The sequence below is a fragment of the Motacilla alba genome, chromosome 1A (genome assembly GCF_015832195.1).
Source record: "Motacilla alba alba isolate MOTALB_02 chromosome 1A, Motacilla_alba_V1.0_pri, whole genome shotgun sequence".
NCBI classification, from domain to species: domain Eukaryota; kingdom Metazoa; phylum Chordata; class Aves; order Passeriformes; family Motacillidae; genus Motacilla; species Motacilla alba.
The window spans coordinates 69,048,087-69,060,783 of NC_052031.1; the positions used below are offsets into that span (position 1 = coordinate 69,048,087).

A 12,697-nucleotide genomic window follows, 5' to 3' on the forward strand; every position below is an offset into this window, starting at 1 on the left:
TCAGTTAAAACCAGGCTTGTACAAAAGCAGCTTCTTCCCAAGTCAGGTCTGAATCTGGAGTCCTTCACATTAATTCCAAGAGAGAACAATTAGAAAACTTAGGCAGTAATCAAAGAGAAAACTGAACTGGGATCTTTTTGGCCACTCCTAATCTCATCTAGGAGGCAACTTTTTCCACAATGTGTTTCAGAACTACAAAGCTTTATGGGGAGGATTAAAACACGAGTATCCTAAATTTACTTTGTGCAAAGCAATCCAGAATGGCAACAGGTGACCTCAAACACAAGCAGTCAGATCTGAGTGCTTGGTGAAAACTGCCACAGATCAACAAAAGGCTGAACAAAAGCAGGCTTTCCTCACGTTTTCCTGCTGTTTATTGCATCATTTTGTATGCATACACAAACATCCTTATTTTTTTCTGTCCTCCAACATTTTTTACTGTAAAAAATCACTCAATTTTTTCAGAAGTGAAAAGCAGCTTCCTTCAAAGACCAAACCTTTAGAATCTTTTACACTGATTTCACTGTGTGCTGGCACAAGATTTATATAATTTAGGCAGTGCCCTGGATGCACAAAGGATTCCATCAGCTTTGAATGGAGTCCTGGATGCTGCAGTTCAAGAAAAATTCCTGTCTGTTGGTTTTGAGTGCTAAATTGCTCTGTCATAACTGCGAGATTGATTGATTGATAGATTTTTGCATGTAGATTCCTCTGCTCCACCAACTGAACTAAGGCCAAATTCAGCATCCACTGCCCCCTTTTCTTCTGCCATCCATCTGAAAGCCAAACTCTTCATTAAACCTGATGGAAAAGGCATTTCTCCTCTGCATGTGAGTATACTCAATATTCAACTCTTCATCCCAAAGCCCATTCTAAGGAAGTCCTATCCAGGGAGTTAACTAATCCTCTTTTTTCTTGCAGAATTCTCTTCATCAGACAATTCAACTCAAAAGGCTGCATTCTGTAATGTGCTGTCATCTATTCTCATGTTTCAATTTCTGAGGAAATAAAAAAAGAAGAAAGAGGTCTTGGGAAGTGTGAGGCCATTCAGCCTGAGAATGCAGCAGGCTAAATATTTTACCTTAAAATAGGGTTAAGTTTCTTGTCCTCTTGTTCTTGGTGTAAATGGTTCCAAACTTCTGTTACTTTTGCAGTTAAAAAAAATTAATTAACTTTAGTTAATAAAACATCTGCAGCCCAATCATATTCATCTGCCCAAAATTTAAACTTTAACCTTCTGTTACAGAGTTTTTCTCCTTTTGTGCATAACTCAAATGCATTGAGAGCAATCACATCCCTCCTGTCAGCAGGCTCCAACCACCATTTTTGAAGCTTTTCTGTGCAAGGACAGAGGTCAAGTATTCAAGAATTTCTCAGGAAAGAAACTAATATTTTTCATGGCTTCAACCTGGGTCTATTGCAGTACAAGCACAATTTAGAAAATAACACCTTCCAAGCTAATAACTGTCAGGTGTCATGGATAAATTCACCCAAATATGTGGAAATTAGCTTGTCTCACACTTTCCAGTGCCCTCAGAGAAGAGATCCTTCAGCCTTTTGCTGCCTCTCCTCTCACAGCCCCATCTCATGCAGCCACTTTTGGGGAAATAATCTGTTCCTTGCTGGGAAGGGGTGCATCCACTGCATTTTTCTCCCACTCCCACAATGCCCACCCTAAAGTTACAGCCTCAAGTGTGGTTATTGGTGCAGAAGAGATTTCCTTTACCAGCTCTTGCACAGTTTCAGCTCACAAACTGTGCCACTTCAGTGAATTCCATCCTTTTAGGGGAGCTTCTCCTGTGCTAGAGCAGTCCTCATATCTAGCAAGCATTCTGACTTCACCGCTCCTTCCATCACGAACACCTTGATATCAAAGTGCTCCTCCAGTTCTTTTGGGTTTGATGTTCCTTTATCACATAAAGACCCCACTTCTCTCATCACCTTTTTAGTTCTATGACTTTTAAATAGAAATGTTAAGGGTTAGATGAACTCTCACAATAATTAAATCAGCCCATTTTGGGAGTGTTTAACACTGTGTAGATCTTTCAACCGGAAAGCATTTCACTTATAATTATTTCCCCACATCTCCAGCTGCATCTACCCTTTCCCAATCTTCTTTTCCTGATTCCCTTCACCCCCCTTCAGCCGGGCTGCAGTTAGTAATTTTGGTGCTAATATTTCCAGTCTCCCATTCTCCCACTAGCAATTCTCTTCAGATCATCCTCAGCAATGACAAATCTCCCAGTGGTGCTGCCAAGTGAGACTGGATGCCCCAGCATCCACGTTTCATGGCACACCTTATGGACTGATGGCTGGTCTCTGGGGTCCAGTTTTTAGTTTTATTTTTGGTAGATCTCAAAGCAATTTGCAAGGAATGCTTGTGTCCATTTCACTGAGAGAGAAACTAAAGAGCCAAGAGCAGTGCACAAGACTCCCACCACTGCAAACATCAAGCAGCCAACAGCAGATTCCAAAATCTCCTGTAAATTATACTGCCACAAAGTAATTTGCTAAACAAAAAAAAAAAAATTAGCATGTTTATTAATTTCTGACCACTCCTAAATACAAATAAATGTGGCTACCTATTTCCATATAAAGATTAAAAGCCTCTCTCCAACTGTGGCAAGCAGTGAGCTCCCCTTGGCCTCCATGTGAATTATGACAGTGCAGCCTCCTTCAAGGCCAAATCCTATGAAGAATGCTGTGTTGTTACCTTCTAAATAATATTATTATTCACCAGATAATTCATAAATACCAGAACATAGTTCCACTTAAGTGTGCTGGGTAATTTATCCTTAGAGAGCTGGTGGATAAAAATCTGCCAAAATGTAGGGGTGAAATTTTATCAGGGTGAAATTTTATCAGGTTTTCTCCACAGGAGACAAAATGGGAGAACTTTCCAGGACAGAATTATAATGCTTGATGGCTTTTTGGTGCTTCAAAAGTTTTTCTCCAGGAAGACTTCCTCTGAACCCATTGGTGCAATCCTCATGCAGATTGTTGTATCTGGGAGAGATCGAGAAGGAAAATAAAATAATCATCATTTAAGATATTAGCTTCACCTGTTGTCTTTATATCACTTTTTATATAATATATAAATACCTATATGATACTTTTTAAGTGACAGTGCCTTCCAAGTCCTGGACTTCAAGGCAACCAAAAAAATAGGAAAATGCAAGTATGCATTTTCCTAGAGCCTTTCAGAACTTCAGGATGAGAAATATCAAACTGGGTGCAGATGTTAATAATACCTGCACTGTGTCCTTAAAAAAAAAAAAAAAAAAAGAGCTTTGTTCCCACAGAGAAATTTTAGTGTATTTTTCCTTATTCCCAGTTTTAAAGTCTGTTTTCCCCCTCTGCCTAAATCAGTGTTTATCTGCATAGTCTTAACTCTTTTTCCTCTCTGAATAGTCTTAACTCTTTTTCCTCCCTGCTCAGAGAATTCTTATTCTTCAAAAAAAGAAATAATTACAATTGATTTCAAAAAGACATATTTCTAGTAAGTCAAAACTTGTATTATTGGAAAATGAGGCACCTCAATTCTGAAGTGAACTGCTGGTTTGAAACAAACTTTTTAAAATATTTTGTTTTATATTTTTAGAAGGATTAGAGATCAAAAAAATTCTTCATAAAAATGTTAAGCTGCAGCAGAATTTTTTTTTAGTTTAAACCAATTTTACGTTCACATTTTGACAACCAAACCCTCGTAGTTTTCAGCAGTAAATGCCAGAGATGAAAATTTCAATTTATAGTAGAATAAAATCTCATATGAGGAGTACAAAGTCCACTCAGGGGAAATGTTTTTGGTCGTGGCACAGTTCACATTAAAAAAAAAGAGAATCACATTGGAATAATCAACAAGATTAAACTTTGGTTCCATGGCCAGCATAGCTTTGTGTTCCCATCTGAACTCCCTGCCAAAAAATTAACACCCTTCTAGAAAGAGTGTGATGCTCTTCTTTCTTTAGGGCTTTTTACATTAATAAGACCCTTTAACTATTCAAAGGTTCATTACATCAGTTTGGTTTAGGATTTTTCTTTACCTCTCCACATGTGATCTCTCACTACCAGTTCTTTATTACACACTGGCCCACAGATTTTAGTAGAATTTCTACCTGCACCTACAAGCAAAACACCAAGTGTTCATTTTCTCACACGTACCTGTGTGCAATGGCCCAGAACCCCAGCGTGTTCACCATCATTAAGGAAGCCAAGAAGAAGAAGAACCTCTCCAATTTACCTTCATGCAGCAAGTGTGGGAACCAGATGCCTGGTGAAGGAGACATTTGCAGCAGAATTAGGTTTCTTTTTAGCAGAATTAGCCTTGCAGCACGAGATGTGGCTCGTGTGGAAGACACGAGGGCGGCTCAAGTGAAACCAAATCCCCACAGGTGCTCTGACCCCCCCTGTGGCTGTTTTCACTCTCACAGCATCCATGGGGGTTTTTGAGTCTACTCTTGCTTTGCAGACAGGCAGTAGAGACCTAAAGGGACTAAAGAACTTCCCTAATAAACCTGGAGTGTACTGGAGAACCTAATCCTGCACAGCTGTAGTGACTGGAGCATCTTCCACCTGCAGCATCCTGTTCCCCAGCTAAACCTAAGGCAGCTGTGAAAATCTTAGCAAGAGCTACAATTAAGGCAGGCTGTAGAAATCCTCACTTGTATCCCTCATGCTTATAATAGTCTCTTTTTAATAGAAAGAAATGAAGAAATAGTTTTAAAAATCAAAATATTAAAAGCATTCACTTGGATGGTGCTCCATTTCCAAGGTGCCACCTGACATTTTACTTTGCCTTTCTTTACAGCTGCCTTTACCCATGAGCCTGTAAGGTGTCCTTTTCTTCCACTCAGTGTTTATTTGAACAAATCAGACCTTTTCCAGCCAAGGTTTTGGAGCAATGTCTGGGCCATTTTGGCACTCCTTTCAGCAGAGGACAGCACATGCACACAGATTTCCCTGCCTGTGCATTCCTGTGCACCCCAGTTTGTGGCTGTATTGCTTTCAGTGTTGTTCACTGCAACCAGTCTGCAAACAAGCTCAGTTGGCAAATAGCTCTAGAAATCAAAATTTAAAGAAAAAACCAGCCCCAGTGAGTCTGCAACTGAAGGCAATCATTACCTGAAGTGCCAGAATCAACTGCAGCAAAACCATCGAACCAAGGTGAAAAAAAAAGTCCAGTAGAAGCTGAAGTTACAGAATATCAGAGACCTGCACAGTGCTGTAATGACCGTGCACTTTATTTGGGAATACAGGATATTTATTGCCTTTGAGGAAGGCAGAAAGACTGTCTTCATTAGCAGTTAATGAAGGAATGCAGAGTGTGAAAGTGCTGGTGCTGAGAATGTGACGTCCACACCCTCCACAGCTCAGGGGGGTTCACATCAGAGCAGTTCCCATTAACAGCTGGAACATATCAGACATGAGCTTGTTATTTTGTTGTTTAGTTCCCTCTAAAGAGAATTCAGTTGCTTTCATGCTCCAAGATCATTCTGTGATGCAAATCAGAGATTATTGGGAGACTGAGATTAAGAGCATACCCCTGATCTGAACCACACCTGCACCAGTGTGCCAAAGTCACCTTTCCCCTGCATGAGAGTCTGGTAGCAGATCCTGCCCATCTCAATAATGGGGCTATCCACCCCTTGAATGAGCTGATGGGGAATGAAGGGAAAGCAGACTTCTTACCACAGCTATATTGTAAAAACCTGGTGGCCTTAACAGATCTTTTGGCCACTAATGCCACTTTTACACATTGATTGCCATCCTCAGATTGTAAATATTGTTCTAATCAGAGACAAAGAGCAGTTCCACAGCATGGGAGAGACACCAGTCAAAGGATTACACCCTGCCAAACGTGCATTCATATATTTACATTTTTCTCTTCCCTTCACATCTTAGAGCTATAAACACATTTCTTTCCGGAGCTCTTGCCTTTAGCTCTCCTGGGACTGACAGAGAACAAGTGCCATCAGTTTTCCTAAGCTCCCGCACAGTTCTCTCCATGCCACGTTCCCTTTCTGCTCATCACAGAGCAGCACAACCACACCTCTGCCTGCTCCCTTCCTTTCACAGCATTATCTCAGAGCCAGTTTTAAAAACCTATCATCCAACGCTGCAAATGACTGAGCTCCTAGGTGCTGTAACTTCCATTTTAGTAGCTTATAAACTTTTACTGTCATCATTCACAATCAGGTAGTTTTTCATTTTGCATCATTTTGCATCCCCCCCAGGGGCCGATGGAAGGCAGAGACAGAGCATGGGGATGGGATGAAAGAGAAATCATGCTTGGGGGGTCTGCACTGCAGCTTGTCAAAGCAGAGTTCACCCTCTCTGCTGGGTTATTCACCTTGGCTAAGCTAACTGCAGGAGCAGCAGGAGCTTCCTCGTGGGATGGCATTTCCAGTGGAACCTGAACAGAAAACATACTTAAAAATTAATAAAAACAATCCATTTGCACCATTCTCTGTGTTATCACTATAAAGGCACCAGAGGAAAAGCACTGAAACTGGGGCTGCTTGGTCCTGGGAGGGCAGGATGGCAGCCTGGCCAGCAGATCTGGATTCCACTCCCACTTCTCTTTGGTCAAAGATCCTTGCTCTGTCTCCTCCCTGATTCTTTTAGGAGTTGCCAGTGTTCAAACAGTGAGGCCAGGATAATGACAGAGAGCCTTTGGAAAATCCAAATGACCAACAGCATGGGCAGGGACAAAATCAGGCAGGATATGGAGAGGCTTCAGCTGCTGTACAGCACACTTTTTCTCTCTAGTTTCCTGCTCTGTCCAAAGCAAGAGCTGGGATCAAGGCTTTCTTTTCCTCTCAGAGAGGGACAAACAAGGCTTGTTGTCTCTTCCTTTACAGAGGAGCAAGGATGGCAGCAGCCCAAAGGATATGCAGACTATAATCCTTCCAGTATACATTTTCATCATTGGATGCAGCAAAAATTAATAAAACCCTTTTCTACTTACAGCCAAAAAAAAGTTACTTCTCACTCTTTTTTCTTTCATTATTTTTTCCTTTTAATTTTTTTTCTCCCCATGAAATAGGGGATAAACCTGGACTATATTTACATCTACTTATAGTCACTCCAGAGAGAATCCTCTCCTCTGCTTGGTGGTAGTCTTGAGAGAAAAGTCATCAGTGCTAGGACTTCACCCACGTGTTTCAGGCACCAAAACTCCCTTCAGATGCTCTCACCTCTGACCCCACTAACATCTCCCCCAAGCTGTCTGCAGGCTCCAGCACCCTCCACTGACTGCCTTTGGGCTTCACACTCTCAGGATTTCACTCTCAGCCATCAACATCAGGGACTCCCTGGGCCAGTTTTTGGTTTTGCTGGAATTAGGCACCCTGGGCACTGCTGGGATTGACGAGCCCAGCACTTTCCCACCCTTGCCTCAGCACGCAACATGCTAACGATTCACTTTTCCCCAAAAGGTACTGCCTGTGGGCTCTGTGCATCTTTTTCTTTTCTGTGGAGATTGCCAAGAGAAGTGGCAATTACAAGGTTGGCTTGTCACACAGATAATTGCTCACTGGGAATTAACTTTCTGCAACAAGCTCCTGATTTCCATTTTTATTCCAACAATAGAAATACTTAGTAGCATGAATCACCACAAAGAAACAGAAGTTTCCTTCAGGTGCATTATTTTAAATAGACTTTCTCTACTGGTTAGAGGTGAATCGCTTATGAGTTTTAAGGCAAATTTAGAACAAGTTAGGAAATGAAGCCTAGGCAGAGTCTGTTCCTCAAGTCTGCTCTGCAATCATGGAAATAAAGCACCTGGTAAACTTGCACTGACATTTTGGAGTCCTTTTGTATCAATTTTGCATCAAAAATCGCTCAGTTAGTCCAAGAAGAAGGAATAATTTACAATACCAAGAGGAAACAACTGATCCTACCAAAGCTGGCGGAGGTGGAGGTGAAGCAGAGATTAGGACATGGACAAACTTTCCCGGGCTGTTTCTGGTGGGTGACTGACAGCAAGGAGCTGCTGGCAACACCAGCCCTTGAACAGAACCTGAAAAGGGCCAGGCTTTGATAAATATTAGTGCACACAACATTTCTGCTCAGAGAGCTCAAGGGAAAGAGGCACAGGGGGCATCCAGGATTTTTGGCACTACCCTATTTGATTATGGGGAAAACCTTGAAGAAAAAACAAATGCCAGAAGTTACTCTATCCCATACCATTGCTGCATTTTTGCAACTATCCTGCAACCTATGCCGTGATTATAAAAAAATTAATTCATATTTTAAAAAGGTTTGTACTGCCTCCCTTCATTTCATCAACTTAGTGGGCATGTATTTAGTGTTTGATCATATCCAAATTAAAGTCTCACTCTGCCTCTAATCCCTATTAGCTAAGTAGGCACCAGTGGCCACCACCATCTGGACTGCAAGAAATATCCTTTAGCTTTATAATTTTTGGTATTTAGAATCACACAAGACTGAAATGATAAAAAGAACCAAAAAAGCCTGAACTCAAACCACAAACCCTCCCCCCAGTGATTCTCTAAATACAAGCAGGAAAACTCTGTCTGGGACAGTTTCCTTCCTTCGACCTTTTTTATTTTTATTTCTTACATATTTATATTAATATTTTTAGAGAAATATATTCTGAAATGATTGGCATAAGAGGACAGGTTTTGTCTTGCATCTTCTTCCGTTAAAATGTTAGGAGAGGTAAGAGATCCAAAAGAAAGCAGTTTCCCAGCTTGTACTGAAAATATCACTGTCACCCATCATCTGTTTGCACTCGTCAGATTTTTTAAAAAAAGTCTTATTTTATCATATTCACACCATCCTCCATGGATGCGTTAAAAATGATTAATGCAGCTTTGACTGTGACTGATATCCGATCAACTCTGCCAATAAAAACCCAAATAAAATCCTAAACTAGTGGCATAAAATAGGACATAAAAATGTTTAAATTTTGTCAACACCCTCTGTGCTTCAACACTTCAAAATACACAGTGGAGGATCTACTTCCCTGCAGGAACATGGAAAAACATGGGCTCAGTGCTTCGAGATGGGAGAACCAGAAATAGTCTTGGCTCAGGTTTCAGTGAAACAAGAATCATGGGACAAGACAAAAGCATTCATAGCCCAGGAGTCACTCACTCAGCCTTGTTAAATCTCACAGAACCATTTCATTAACACTGTCTTCTCTTGCTGCAAAAGAGAAAGAACTTGCTCTTCCAATATAAATAAATTAGTAAATTAGCTGAGCCTTTTTTTTTAGGAAGAAAAAAAAAAAGAGTTCTGGTTGGTTTGCTTTACTCCCAGTTTCATAAATTGTCCAGATACTGAATATTTACAAGCTCTTTAAACACATCTGAAAAAAAAATCTTAATTTGTGTCATTGGAATTTAATTTGACTTAGGAGAGGCCACAAATTCTTTCCCTACAGCAGTCATCTTTAGTGGGTTCATTAGGCAACCACTAGGTTTTAATAAATTAAAAAAAAAATATTATTTTGCTGATTGTAATGAGCACCAAAGTCCACTGTGAGAAGCTGCCCACTGTAAAAATTGTGTGTATAACATTTCCCACCAAACGAAGAGAAAACCAAAAGGGAGTCTAAAATTCATTTTTTTGTTTTGCTATAGTCTATCCCCACCTCCAAAATTCTGATCCTAAACCTACTCTGATCCAGGACAACAGCCTGGGACGAGCAGAGGAGGGTTACAACACAAATGAACTCCCAGAACCATCACCATTTGCAAGCTGTGAATTGTGTGGTAACTTGGAATTATTAATCTTACTCAAGCAAGAGATACCCAGCGAGATCCTAATTATTTTTAAAAATAAAAAGTGAGAGCCCAGTAATATGTTGTTTACATATTAATAGGGCAAGTAATCTCCAACACTCTCCTAACTAGAGCAACAGAGCAATCACTTAGCATTTTTCACTTGATTTTCCCTGAAGCTTTTCAAGTACTGCAGAGGACTTTTCCTGCTTAGCAGTAGTTATTCCCATCACAGCATCTTAATCTGAACGCAGAGTGTCACCGATTCCCTTGGAAATTCCAGAGTGGCTTTTGCTCAGGATAATGGTGCAGTCAATTCCACCTACAGGAACAGCAGGTCTGACAAAGTTAAACAAAGACAGCTTTGGAAAAAGAAAAAGAAAAAAAAAAAAGAAGAAAAGAAAAGCTTAGTTGAGAAGTTTGCCACCCAACTTCCTAAGAGTGAGGAATATTTGAGCCAGGAAACTTTTCAGTTTGCTCAAGAATCCTGAGCAAAAGGGGTTAGAATGTGACAACTGCAGCCTGTGGAGAATTTGGAGTTCAGCCTTGCTCTCACACAGGATAAAAACTCACAATCTCTGTTAAAACAGTTTTCTGGCAAGGAAAAAACTTTTTATGAATCAATTAAATGATTTCATAAAGACTCACAAAAAAAGGATGAATCACCTTGATAGAAAACCAGACAAACCTACTGAATTACAAATCAAATGCCAAAATTGGTTTCCTCTACTGCAGAATACAGAAATACTCAGAAAAGAAATTAATTACATAATAGTGACACAAAATGGGCAAAATATTTTGGTGTTGCCATTATGCTTGATTATTTTGCAATTGTTTAATTATTTCCAAAGTCAAACTGCAGTAAAATGTCAGTTTTACTAAATATTTCAGTCTCATAAAAAAATAATAGTTTCCATATTTTGGAGGGGGGGAGAGAAAGAAAAAAAAATCAGCAACATAGTCTGTCTTAAACTGTTTAGTTAACCCATATTACACTGAACTCACAATAATGAAAAACAACCTTTTCCACCAGGGGATATTCAAGGAGCTCAGTTCTCCACAGTGGATGGCTTGGGGCTTAATAGTTCTTTGCCTGCTTTGTTTGTGCAAATATTCCTGGTTTTTACCCATCTCCAGGTGATGTTTTATACCTTGTAATAAAATTTTAAATGGATTTTTAACTTAAAAACAGGTCTGCGTGTCAAAGCATCATTTGTTTGTTCAGATCTTCTGAGTAGGAATAAAAAAAAATCCTGTCACACTTTCAAAACACCCACTTCTGCTCAGTTTTAAATTACACGATTCCTTATGCAGGAAAGAGAAGAACCCAAAACTTTAACCCTAAACAGTTACAAAATCCTGCACCAGTTGCAGTGGTGTCATGCATTAGGGCCAGCAGTTGTGGTCTCTGATGAACAGTTCTCTGTAACTGTTCCACCAGAGCTTGGCAAGGGCATCTTCAGAAATACTCCTTCAGCAAGTGGGACCGTTCCAAATTTGTGAACAAATTTGGGATGCCTGTCCCTCAGTTCAAGAACTCGAGTGATCTGCTTGTTAAATTTACTTGTGAAAAAAGTCTTTTCTGAATTGAACAAAGATTCAGCAGCAAAGGAAAAACGACTTTAAGAAATTCCTGGCTTATTTTGAAAGTCATTAACCCAGGAACAACTGCAGTTCAGAGCTCCCACTAAATACACCTCCACAAGCTGAACCTGCAGTAACTCCTTTTGAAACAGGAAGTTTTCTGGGAATTGCAGCATTCATCTGCAAAAGGAGAAGCCCAGAGTGAGACAGCATTGTCATGGAATCTGGCTGTTCCAAAAGCTGGGCAAAGTCAGAGGAGTGGGTCCAGGAGAGTGAGCCCCACAGACAGCTTTGGAACCCTCAGCCCTGAAAGCTCAATCCTGTCCCACACTGGGACAGACAGGAAGGAAAATTCCCCATTCTTTACATCTGAGATCTTGCTCTCAAGGCCAGAGGCTTCCATGTCAGTGTGAATAACATGAATGTACTTCTTCATGAACACAAAAAGGTGCTTCCTCGCCAATTTATTTTCAGTCTTCCAGAACAGAAGTACAGATATTGGACAGGAGGACTTCCTGCAAGATGCCATCCTCTAATTACTCTGACTATCAAAACTAAGATGACTCATTAAAATTGGATGAATACAGCTGGAAGGCTATTTCCTATCTTAATTCCATCTTAATTGTGAGAGCAAATCAATAAAACTTTGGCATCCCTTTTAATTCTGCTGCCTGATTCTCCAAATCAATAATATTAGAAAACTGCTCAGGAGCACCCATCATGAGCATACTCTTACCTTGAGTGCCTGTGTGGGCTGTCTGAACAAAGAGAGCTCCCATAAAGCAGCCAGCTCCATTAAAGAGAGCTAAAAAATGCATGGAAATCCCTCTCATTCTTTCAGGCACAAGCCAGAATGAAAGTAAGGAACCTTAGGAAGGAAGCAGATACAGTTACAAGTTAAAAAAAACAAAAAACAAACAAACAACAAAAAAAACCAAACAAAAAACCAAACCCCAAACAAACAAAAAAAATCCCCAACAACCAACCAACCAAAAAAAAAAAAAAACCCAAAAAACCAAAACCAACAACAACAAAAAAAAACCAAAAAAACAAAAACACAGTTAAATGATAGTAGGACATAGACAAAAAAATTTCAAAGCATCTCTATTAGGGAATTTCCATATTTTTTTGCAGAGAATTACTTGCTGCAGAGGGGCAATCAGACGTACCCTATAACATGTTAATATGTTCCCTGTAGCAAAGCATTAGCTAAAACTGCTTAAATGAATATCTGTAATAAACTACCCACACACAGCTCTCCATATTCCACAAGCACAGGAAGATCTTTCACCCGGACATTTGCTTGCACCTTTTAAAACCTCAGGCATGAGCAAGAGCAGAGAAACACCACCACAGCCAGTAAG

The 12,697-nt window shown here is 40.1% G+C and overlaps 1 protein-coding gene across 1 annotated transcript in view; it reads right to left on the reverse strand.

The window, feature by feature from the left end:
* Window positions 1-2,587: 2,587 nt before the first annotated feature.
* Window positions 2,588-12,697, reverse strand: part of SLC15A5 (solute carrier family 15 member 5) — a 29,007-nt gene continuing 18,897 nt past the window's right edge. Inside the window, exons 7-9 of the mRNA XM_038154864.1 lie at window positions 12,070-12,201; window positions 4,162-4,270; window positions 2,588-3,006 (exon numbers count right to left, since the gene is read on the reverse strand). Coding sequence (XP_038010792.1) covers window positions 2,862-3,006; window positions 4,162-4,270; window positions 12,070-12,201 — 386 coding nt within the window. The 3' untranslated portion in view covers window positions 2,588-2,861. The remainder of the gene's footprint in view (window positions 3,007-4,161; window positions 4,271-12,069; window positions 12,202-12,697) is intronic.